The sequence below is a fragment of the Sylvia atricapilla genome, chromosome 5 (assembly GCF_009819655.1).
Source record: "Sylvia atricapilla isolate bSylAtr1 chromosome 5, bSylAtr1.pri, whole genome shotgun sequence".
In the NCBI taxonomy this organism is placed as follows: domain Eukaryota; kingdom Metazoa; phylum Chordata; class Aves; order Passeriformes; family Sylviidae; genus Sylvia; species Sylvia atricapilla.
The window spans coordinates 70,877,985-70,890,008 of record NC_089144.1 but is presented as its reverse complement, the minus strand read 5'-3'; the positions used below and the strand labels follow the sequence as shown (position 1 = coordinate 70,890,008).

Sequence of the window (12,024 nt, the reverse complement as noted above, 5' to 3'; positions counted from 1 at the left end):
CAGAAAAAATGAGGGCTTACAACCCCGCAGTTTGCAGGGATACGATGAGAGGACACCAAACTCCCTAAAACAGCCCCTTCTGCTGACTGGCTCTTCAATCTCTGGACACTGGGTTTACTCCTACAGCAGCTGTATGAGGCCAGATTTGTGGGGCCAAGTGCAAGATTCCCAGCAGGTGCTTGGCAAGCAATGTATCTTCATTTTTCATTTCTTGCTAAGCCTCTTGACCTTCACTGTCATAGCTACTGGCCCCTGCATGCTGTCTGCCTCTTTTCTCCACAACTGGACAGCCCCGGGTGCTGTCCAGCTGGCAGCTGTGACAAAACTGCAGCAAAATCCCCCAGAGTGACTTTGCTTCCACTGACCAGAGGGCACTGGAGTGAGAGTGGATCACACAGAACGGTGGGAAGGAGGTGTCTGTTTTTACAGCACTTCTGGGAAGTTGACTTTGTGCGGCGGCCAACTTTGAAAGCTGGAAGGGCGCTGAGAAAACTGAATCACATCAGCCTGCTTAGACAGGAGAAAACAATGGCAAAAGTAAACCTCTCTCAACAGATAGCTAGTCCTGCTGCAGGGCCTTCAGCAGCAAGCCAGAGTCTCACCCCAAAGCACAGCCCTCTGGCTGAGGACATGCTGTTGCCAAAACCATGGTGTCCTATTGCAAACACATGCATCTGACTGACTTGACTGTCTCCCTGCACAGTGCCAGTGTCAGTGCCAGGCTACCAACCCTTACAGACACCTACTGGTGCTGCTGTTAGGCTTTTTCTCACTGTACCTACATGGCTGCTGCTTTGCCTCTGCACCTGGAAGGGTGGTGGGTTGAGTCCAGCTCTGTGATGGGCATTTGTGGGGCACAACCAGACTTTTCCACTGGTCATTAGCCCTAGCACTGCCCACAGGCCCCAGAAACTGTAGCTCTCTGCCCATTTCTGATGTAGCAGGCTCTGGCATTTCATTTCCTGATCCTCTGCCCCCTGCAAGCTCCAGCAGCCAGAAATGAAACCTTCACTTAGCATCCAGATCCCATCTGCTTCAGAGGACATGCTCTGACAATGCCGGCTGTACAGCTTATTCTTCTGGCAGCAGCATCTCCAGACAAAGGTGAATTTGAAGCTGCAAGGCTGACAGGAAAACAGCTGTCCATTTATATTTTTTTAATCCTCTCATTGCACACAGAGAATGGCAAGACAGAGCTTTCCTGAAAATGCAGGTAAATTCATAGCAGGCAGGACAGAAACAATCTCTGGAGTGTGCTCTTGGGACAAGGCACATATGGAGCAGGGATTGCTAATATAAATCAAACTGCTGTCAGAAACTGCAAATTCACATTTATTTTTCTCCCATGTGGAGATGCAGGCCACTGCCTCTGTCCCCACACCAGGCAGAAAGAGATCACAGCCAGCTCTGGTTGCAGGGACCATTCAGATCATCCACTTCTCATATAATACAGGATGTTAGCAACTTGTCCTGCTCAGCTTCCTGAGAGGCTAGAACATGTTCCTTAAGCAAGTCGGACAGTTCTCGGAACTAGATACCTTGGTTATTCTGCATTGCTGCTTCCCATTCCTCTCATCCAACTGTTTCAGACCACAACAACTGCACAAGTTTATTGCTGAGCATCCCCTCAAAGATGAGTCCATCTCAAGCAGCATAACCAGTGCATAGGTGGACACAGAGCCCACTGCAAGTATCAGTGCAGTCACCTGCATCTTTTCTGTTAGGCTAAGCTATGCTCATCAGACCCTCCCACAGACACTTCTCGAGCATCAGTGCCCTACAGCCTTCAGAACACTTCTGCTGGCCCACAACCAAGACAAAAACCAGTAGCTAAACATCACATGAGTGACTCAGATTCCTCTCCTGTAAAATGCCTCCTCCACAGGGTGCTCACAGACTGCACTGAGCACTGGTCTCTGCAGAGGAACTCCTGGGTGACAGATCCCACACAAAGGTGAAACACTCTTGCTTGGACAGTAAGGCACACACCAAGGGATGGCAAGCTCAGGTTTGCCAAGGTTAAAGAAAGCTGTAAAGTGGGAACAAAAAGGATTTACACCACTTTCCCCACCATTCTCCTGTTCTAATGACAAAAACTGCTTTAGTTCAACCTCAGGAAGGGGCTGGGCATTGTCCTCACTGGGTGGGCTCTGCTCCTACAGTACAGAAATCCACTCTGGAGTGAAAAAAAAAAAGGGTAGGACAGCACTGCCCATAGCCAACAAGACAGAGGAAAGTAAACAAGAGCCCTTTGCTTGTAGCCCCTCTCACACTACCCTGGTACACTCTTGGTAGTGCTGGAGAGTGCAGCCCTCCACAGTGAGAGACTGGTGGCAAGAATAAAGGCAAAGCTCCCAGCCTCCTCCTGGTAAAGCACCACTAAGGTCTGTCAGCTGCAACAGCACCTGGGCTGCCAGTTCCACCCACTCCTGCATTTAGATCAGTCCTATAGGTCATTATCAGAAGTCCTTCAAACTGCTCTACCATCCCTTGACCACTAAAGGGCAGCAGGACACATTTGGTCCCCAGTGTGGAGCCAATGGCCCAAAATCTCCTAGTTTCACCAGCAAGATGTCACAGGAGACACCATTCTCGTGTGTGTTGCCCTCAGTGGCCTGGAGGCTTCACCCTAGCAGGGAACAGAGCAGATAATAACACTGCAAAACAAGGCACAAAGCTCAACACCAGCACTGCAACTGGGAAAGCTCTCAGCTCTCCTCAATGGCCAGCCTGGTCTGCCTGGGACCTGTCAGGCACAGTACTGGGAGGAAAATAGAGAAAGGGCTGGAACTGCTGGGAGCAAAACCTGGCTCCAAGCCCTAGATGGACCTTACTTACCACACTGTTGGCTGGTTTGCTGGCATGTGCCTCCATCTGCTGCCAGTACTTCTTAGACTCCTGCACGATATCTTCGTGGGTCATTCCTGGGAACAAAAAGGAGACAGAATTGAGCTACAGTCCTTTGGCCAAGAGAAGAGAGCAAGAGGTTGCAGGACTTCTTAGTTTGGGCTTAGTAACCCCTGAGTAGCTGACAGCTCCCAGCAGTCTCCCTGGTAATGTCAGGACTGAGTTGCGACAGAACATATCTAATCCCTTGCTAAGGAAGCTCCTCTCTACACAAGCCAAACAAAAGGAGAAGAGTTTGGTCTCCTGGGCTTGTTCACACCTACCTATCTGATCAGGCAGTCTGCAAAGGACACAGACACTGCTTCCAAGCCAATAACTCTTCACAAGAGTCAAGAGTTTGACCACGGCTATCCCCCAACCCCATATCATCAGATTCTACCAAGGTCCTAAAGGCAATCCTTTGTTACTATTGATCTACTGTATATGGAGTTTTTGCTTCTAGCTTGGAAGATCACGGATACCCACTGAGACATCCAGCATCTCCAAGACGCCAGAATTCTCACCCACTACCTGCTGGGATTAATTAACCTGTTACACCTTCAAGTTAGGACAGCTCCCCATCAATCAAGAGGCAAAGAGGAAAGTTGAAATTCGACACATAGAGACACCAAGCCCAACCAAGACAGCAAGGAAAGACCAGCAGGGCAAAACCAACAAAGGAACAGCTGCCAGTAAATAACCAGCAAGGAAAGATCTGCAAGGTCTCAAGATATCAGAAATACAACATCAGACAATGAGAAAAAGGATTGGTCAGACCTTATCTAAGGAATTAGCTCCTGACCAGCTCAAGTGGTGAGGGAACAGCCTCTGTTAGCAGCAGCCAGCTAGATGGGCATTCAAGTTATTAAGTGCTCTAAAGACCCAAGACAGCTGCCAAAACAAACTGAAGCAAATATCTTCCACAGGCAGCTGATTGCAACAAAGGCAGTGCTGAGGATGGCCTTGATGCAGCATCTTCAGACACAGACATTGCATATTTGATTGCTTTGCTAGATGCCTACAATTTTTATTACTGAAGTGAGGTGTTCCCCAGGAGTATTGCATAAACACAATCATTGATGTGGGAGACAGTGTGTTCCAAACTTCAGGGCCACCAAAGTTTTCATCTCAGCTTAGGCTGTGTGTAGCTTGGGTAAATCACAGCAATCCTAATCTCAGTTTTCCTGTCTTTGATTTCAGCTGCTCATGGCCCCATCAGGCAACACTACTGCCATTTACACAGGGCTTGAACAGGATGATAAGCACTCAGAAAACTTCACCATTCTTCAAGAACATTTGCTCAGGTCTTTAAAATGGCAGCTACTGCATAACTGGTACTGCACACAGGTCAGAGCCGTTGGTGAATATTCTACCTCTTAACCATTAATCCCAGAAGAAATGGTGTAGAGTTATAAAAATTGCAATTCCCTCTTCCATGTCCAAGTATTCCATACAACGATGATTTGTATTTTGGGGACAAAAGCTCTAAAGCTGGGAAAACCACAACAAAAAGTTAACATGCTGCACTGGACCTGGCAGGGAAAGGGCTGAAGCAGCTCACACCTTCTCTATTCTGCACACCCATGATCCTTGGGGTGCAGAACCAAAGGGAGAAGCATATACAGGTCTTGTCAGAAGACTGAATTTCAAATGTGGTTCTTGTGACTGCCTTCTTCCAGTTCCAGAATTCTGAACCATCTCAACAACACAGTCTAGAAATATGGTGGATGGGAAAGAAAAACCCTCCCAAATATAAAAGGATGGTTTACAATCTACCAGCTTTTCAAAATATGAACCATCACAAAGAAATGAGCTGGGAACCAAAAGGCCCATGGGTTGATTACGTATAATATTTCAGCATATTTTGCAACATCATTAGTGAAGATGAAGAGTCTGTTATTACCACTGGTTGAAGAAGATACCAAGAGATGTCTGTGAAAAGCCACAGTGAAAAATAAAACAGTCCTGCCTGTCCAATTTTCAGATCTTTACTCCACTAATACAATTCTTTATCCTCATAAACAAAGCCAAAAGCTCTGTAAATGTTCAAATGTCTGTGAAGTGTTTCAAAAGTAAGCTGCCCTCTTCCTATTCTTGCTGAGCAAATAGTTCCCAAATGAAACTTCCTGCTCCAAAGCTAAAGCATTCCCAGAGAATGGCAACAACTACCTTTAATCTCAGTTTCCATAATGAAGGCTACGCTTGGGAGGGGCAAACTCACAAGGAAAGCAGGCTGATATATACAGCCCTGCAGAAAAAACCCACACAAATAATGTCTCTCCTATTGTTGGAAAAGGTGGAAGTAAGCACAAGGCTTAATGATCAACTCTGCAGCTTAACTCATGGCTTGTTTCATCTCCTCAGCTTTCCCTTTGAAATTTCTTCAAGTAAAGAAGGCAAGAAAAAAAACTCAGTTTATTTCTTCTGCAGGATGAAGAGGAAGGAACACAGAAGGAAGGAAGAAGGGAGAAAAAAAATTTTCAAATAACAAAACCAGACCAAAACAACAAAAATAAACCAGCCATGGGATGGGGGAAAAAAAGCAAGGTACTTGAATATTAGTGCCCAGAGTACAATGAGCAGTACCACAAGCATGTAGGGCAGCAATGGTGGCCCATGACTCACAGGCAATGTGCTATCTTAGAAACTCCAGAGCTGTAATTTTTTAATTTCCTGAGGCCACAAGTAAATGGGGGAAAGAGAAAGCTTAAAGATGGCACTTGCTACAGTGTGCTACTTGTTCATCACTGTCCCTCTTGAGCTGAAGCCAAGGCCAAGGACTGCATCAATTATGATATCAAAGAATGGTGAGAAACATCCATAATGTGCTTCCTCTCTGAAGTACTCCCTTTACCAGGCTGGGTGTTGCACTAAATGAGACCTTGTGGTGAAAAAACATGTAGGTAGCACTGTGGGTGGACTAATATCTACACAGCCAACAAGGACAGCAGCCAGAGAAAATCTCCAATATATCAGACAGGGACAAAGAGACAGTACTGTAAGTGCCAGATGTGGCACTGTCACTACATGATTTCCCTGAGTATAATCTCTGTAAAACCCTCTCCTGAGGCATGTCATCAAAGGTTTTTTGGGAAGCACCAAGTATCTTTCAAGTTCCTGCTGGTGGTGAGTTTGTTTTGAGAAACTGGAGATCCACAGCCTTCTTTATATAACCAACTGCTTCGTCACCTGTGTATGCTGCCATTCTCATGTTCACTCAGTTGTACAACTACTATTTGTATGAGATTTAAGCACCAAACACCTCTTGGGATTCAGCCCTACCTAAATATAATTCTAATTTATTCAGCTGGTCCCAAGGAAAAGGCTTTCTGGTCTGCAAATTATAATAGCCCTGTTCCTGTAAATGGATAAGGGCCAAATCACAGAACACCTTGGTCCTCTTTTTTCTGTCCCTGAGGAGGCAGGAATAATTACTTACTCCCTGAGGAGCGAGTGACACCTTCTCAGTACTCCCAAATCACCTTCTTCCACCCTCTCAAATGGCCCTGGGTACACACTGGAAGAAACTCAGGTATGAACAACACCAGCCAAGTGACACTCACCTGAATATTGCTGCAACAGCCAGACCTTGAGCTCAATGAAACTGTGAGCGAAGTGGCAGCTGTCCTCCCGCAGGCAGCCATAGCGCACCTCATGTCGGCACACATCAAACTGGAAGTGCTCCTGGAACTGACGGATCTTGGAGTATTTTAGGGAGGTGGAACGCACAATGTGGACCAGACACCTGCAGGAAAATACAAAGCACCAGACAATCAGATCCTCCCCACCTCCTCCTCCCTACATATGACATCCAGACATTTGACTGGGCAGGCAAAGGACCAAAGCAAATCGACTACGGGAGAGACATATTCCCTCTGGGCAGATTCCTTGCCCTCCCACCCTATCAAGCCTGGGTAGTTATTTTCACACTCAGCACATGGGTGATGCTCTGCCTAAGTCAAGAGATCAGACATGTTTCAAAATATGCAGCAAAGATACCAACTCCTCTGGTTCAGCATCTCCCCACGATGTCTCAGGCTGCCGAGAACCTGAAGGAATTGTATAACTGTGTACTTGACATGTTTGTTACACTTTTTTTCCTAAACATTCATTACCAGACAGCCATAGGCAGGATCCTGAGCTAGGGGATCTTTGTTTTGACCTTTTTGTAAAGGCCAAACCGAAAGGCAAATTAAGTCAATGAAAAACTTAACAGACTGACTCCAAAGGGCTTTGCTGATGCCTCAAATCCCTCAGTACCAGGAGCAAACATGGAGGGTGAAGCCCATAGTGCTATTTATCATGATTTGAGCTGTCCTATGATTGGAACCCATAGGAAGGAAAGGAAGAAAGAGACCAGAGCCCTGGAGTTAAACTGGCTGCACTTGGAAGAGATTGTTCCCATCAGGAGAAAAAATTGTTCACTCACTTGTTGTCATGGAAACTGTGTTTTGCAGAAAGGTTGGAACAGACAGATGGTGTGTCCTTGGTCCCTTTGCTGATAATCCGGGGTTTGCTGTCAAAGCAAATCTGAAAGAGAAGAATTCTAGTACTGGGAATATCTTAGAGAGCAGTGAACCAGAGCGACTTTGCTTAGAAGAGGAAGAAGAACCAGAGCCAGCCTATTCTGATGTTCAAAGTATAGAAAGAAGTGTGGTGAAAACTTTGTGGTAGGGCTTTAAAATAAAGCAAGCCAATCTCTCAAAAAACTTCCAGACAACATTTTTTGGCTTATTCTCAACAGTATTTTCCATTGTGGTTGGAAAAATTTTGGTCAGAGCTGCATATTCTTTCCCTGTTAGCCAATAGAACAAGAACAAAAGAGAAATAAAAGAACAGACACTTTACAGCAAAGAACATGTCCCTTTACATGTACTGCCAACATGAGGAACTCTGTGCTGCAGAGCATTAAGATGATATGAGTCAATTCTCAACTGACCGACTCAGTAGCTCTGCACAACATCAAATGGGAATTTGTTGCATTATGGAATATGGTTTTCTAAAGTAACTGGGGCTAAATTACAATTCAAAGAACATGTCAAGATGCAGGAAGAGATGAGTGATCCCACGAGGCTGTCAGCACCTGGTTCAGCTGCAGAGCTAAGGAGGAAAACTACTCCTTTCTCCTACACATCTGCATAGAATACTCACTGTCCTTCTGGAAGCAGGGCACTGGCTAGGACACACAGAGTTACAAGTGGCCTGCTCCTGCACCTTTAGGATTTCCTTCTTGAAAAATGTACGACATTCCTGGACTCCTTTTCCCTTAAGGATTGCCTCCCAAGGTACTCTGTCAACCAGGCTCCTAAAGCGGCTAAAGTCTGCCCTTCAGAAGGTGAAGTGGTAAGGTGGCAGTTCTGCTGACCCCTCTCCTTATTCCTCCAAGAACTGAAACTCTACCGTTGTGTGATTGCTGGGCTAAGGATGGCTTCCAACCATTGTATCACCCACCAGTCCTTCTCTGTTCACAAACACCAGACCTGGTGGATGCCTTCCCTAGCTGTCTCCCTCACCAGCTGTCTCAGGAGTTATCTTCCACATACTCCAGGAACCTCCTGGACTGTTTCCTCTCTACAGCAGACACATGGTAAATTGAAGTCCCCCACAAGAAAGAGGGCCAACAATTACAAGACTTAGTCCATCTGCCTACAGAATATTTTGTCTGCCTCTTCTCCCTGGTGGGGTGGTCTGTAACAGACTCCCATCTTGTAGGCCTTCCCCCAGTTCCTACCCATAACCACTCAACCCTATCATCATCATCATCATCATTAAACTCTAGACAGTCAAAACACTCCCTAACAGACAGGGCTCCCCCACTGCCTCTCCTTCCTCACCTGTCCCTCCTGAAGGGTTTACAGACATCCACTGAAAGCACTCCAGTTGTGCAAGTCATCCTACCATATTTTCATGGAGGCAACTATCAACATATCAGTGGTCCAGATACATGCTGAAGAGATGATGGATGCCTGTCCCCTCCCACCAGTTCTGTACCTCACAGAGGAAGGTGAAGATGCCCTGATGTTCCTTGAGGAGCTTGGCAATTGTGAGGCTGCTCTGCTTGATCCCACCTAGCGGGTCAAAGAGGAGGTCACGGTTGAGGGTCCCCTTCCTCTCCTCCGTCCACACATCGATCTCTTCCTGGTGGTAGGCGAAGGTGCAGTTATCCCCGTACTTACAGTCCTGCTTGTTAAGCATATCTACAAAGCAACAAACAGCACACACCACCACACAGGAAGGGCGGCCCAGTCAGAAACTAAACTCTCTCTCATCTTCTCCCACTGCCCATGCCTCACATGGAACTGAAAGCAAGAAAACTGAGAGCTAAAAGAACAAGGAAAAGACATCTCCTCCCAAGTTCACCTACATCAAGACATTCAGGAGTTAATGCAAACTACTGAACGGTCACAATCTCCAGTAATGCTGCTATGGGGGAAACCATGTCAAAACAAAAGGCCAGCTTTAATTCAGTGCCTGGCCAGGGACAGATCATGACTTAACTAATCTCTTTTAACGCCAATACAGATTAAGTTCTCCCACAGGCCTAGCAGTAAGGAGCCGTTTTAGCTTGGCTCTTGCGATCTCCCCACCTCATTAGGTACTTTGTAATGACACTGCCTCGGGATTCCAGTCTGGTCACATTGTCTGTGTGTACTGTGCGATGGGCTGGAGCAAAAGAACGGGCAGAGAATGCTCTTCCCAAGGCAGAACCACAGCCCTGCCACGGGGCAGTTGAGTTCAGTGGGACTAATGTGAGCACATGTTTTCAGTCAAGCCCACGTCAGCAGAGCAGCTCTGAACACTTGACCGTGCGCAGCAGCTCACTGAGCCTTTGGAACTCTTCTGCTCCACCACTTTTGAAGCTGCCTGCTCTCCACAACATGGCAGCTCATTGCCTTCACTGTACTGAGCCATCCAGTCCACAGGATACTGATGGAACAGGAGACCCTACAGCCAGCAGGCAATACCAAACAGAATTTCCCTCCCAGTCTCCCCTGGCACAGCCCCTTCCCAGTGACCAACCGCCACAGATCACCTTTGCACAGATAATAGGATCCTACAAAGTTGGTTTTGGTTGGGCGAGGACGGATCCTCTTCCAGGTCTTGTCTTCTGAGTTCTTCAGCCTGCCCAGCAGGATGTCCCGCTTGCACTTGTGCTCCAAGCCTTCCCGATAGGTGTAATCACCAGCCTTGGGCCCTGCCAGAGAGAATAGCCCCATCAGCCTGGGGAAAGCCAATTTCTAGTCTGTGCCAGTGCTCTGGTGGCAGAGCAAATGCATCACCTGTTTTGGGGTAGCAGATATGACAGGCTTGTTTGAAAACGTGAGTAGATGCCAGGGGGTTCTTCACCAGCAGAGCTGTGTTGGGCATTACTGGTTCTGGCTGGGACAGCAGGTGCTCGGTGGCCTTGGGCACAGCTGGGTGACTCACTCCACCAAGGCTGACCTGAGTGAAAACACACACAACCTCTCTCTTCAGCTCTGCAACCACATGGGCAAGAAACCTCTCTAACCCCCTGCCCCACTCCAGTCTCTCAAAACCGGTCTCGTTTCTTCTCTCATCAAAATGTTCACATCTGAAATGACATTTCCAGAAGAGCTGCGTGCAACTTCTTCAAAGAAAATGAACACTGTGGTGTGTTCACTTCAAAGACAGGCCTCTTTCCTACTGGTAAGAGACCTCAGTTTTCTATCATAAGCCACAGAACAAAACGCCCTCCTCACTCCTTCCCATTCCTTCCATCACAATCTACTCTGCAATTGAAGATTTTTATATCAACTTTATCCCAACCTAAGAAAAAAACCCAAACTGCTTATCAGTCAATCTTCAGAGATACTCACATTAATGTTAACAGGGCCATCAGGTGACAGGAACTCAAGAATAACTTTTGTTCCAAGCTTACTAATCCTCCCCTTTCTTTTTCTTCAAGACTGGAGACATATGACAGAGGCAGAACATCTGGAGAAGCCTCTTGACATGGGCAGAGAGCAGCAAAGAACTTCAGTAGTCTGAAGTGAAAGTTGGCTTACTCTGTCCCATCTTTGAGCATTATGTGGCTGCCAGATACAGTGGGACCCCAGCCTCCATGATCCCCTGCTGACCCTACAACCTCGGGTACAACCCTACACACCATGTCTACCTCGGCAATATGGAGTTACAGATAAAAACAAAGATGGAGCAAACATCTTCCTACTGTGGGAATCTTTACCTGCCTTGCCACAACACGGGAGGCAACATTCACCAGGGCAGGGTAAGAAGAGGGGCCCAAATTACCTGTATCACCCAACTGACCACTACCACCACCACTACTACCTTGGCTCCAGAGCACCCTGGGACGTCAGTACAGGGCATAGTTCACTCACCACTGGGGCTGGTTTTTGGCTGCCAGGCGGGTGTCGCAGTTCCTGAGAGCTAGTTTCTTCTGGGCAAAAGAAGGGGAAAAGAGCCCCACAAAACAAAAAAAATCATTTCACTCTCAGAGGCAGTTCTACTCACAAAAGGACAAACAACATCTTATTAATTTTCTCTATTTATTTCATAATGTTTTAATACTTTCTTCCCAAAGCATCTGCCTAGACTTGGAAAAACTCCAGGAAAGGCCTTCTTGTCCCAGAAATCCTACTGAACCCAACTCTACGCTGCTGAGAACTGGCATTCCTAAAGCAGCAACCCAAAGCTGAGGTGAATGTGAGTGTGTAAGTGCTGGCTCGCCAATCTCCTCTGTTCTCAAAATACTTTTGCTGCCGATATACCGCAATACTGGGAAAACGTTAACCAAGAAGAAGCCCACTTCGCTCCTGAACAGAAGGGGGCTTAGTCTTTGCCCGCCATTCTCTACAGCTTTCCTCTTTGTGATATGAGAGTTCAGAACCCCACTGAAGAGGGTGCTCATTGCCCTGATCCAGAGATGGGAAAGACCGACCTTGGCCTCTACCATTCTGCCCAGCACAACAAGGTCCTGTATCATCTGAAACAGTCATCATCATTCTGCTTACTTTGTGCAAAATGTCAAAGAGTCATTGAGGAGGAAGGTGGAGGAATGATGCTTTGTCCAGCAAATTGTGCCAAGGAAAGTGTTCTGGACACCAAGTGAAGTTTAAATCTCATCACTCATCATCATATACCTTGTGTTCATTTCTC

General features: G+C 46.8%; 1 protein-coding gene across 1 annotated transcript in view; it reads right to left on the bottom strand.

The window, feature by feature from the left end:
* The window catches only part of ZC3H7B (zinc finger CCCH-type containing 7B), a 49,937-nt gene that overhangs the window by 13,021 nt on the left and 24,892 nt on the right, over positions 1-12,024 (bottom strand). The window contains exons 11-17 of the mRNA XM_066320091.1: positions 11,247-11,305; positions 10,167-10,329; positions 9,920-10,081; positions 8,878-9,083; positions 7,316-7,416; positions 6,450-6,631; positions 2,839-2,924 (exon numbers count right to left, since the gene is read on the bottom strand). Of these exons, the coding sequence (XP_066176188.1) occupies positions 2,839-2,924; positions 6,450-6,631; positions 7,316-7,416; positions 8,878-9,083; positions 9,920-10,081; positions 10,167-10,329; positions 11,247-11,305 (959 nt within the window). The remainder of the gene's footprint in view (positions 1-2,838; positions 2,925-6,449; positions 6,632-7,315; positions 7,417-8,877; positions 9,084-9,919; positions 10,082-10,166; positions 10,330-11,246; positions 11,306-12,024) is intronic.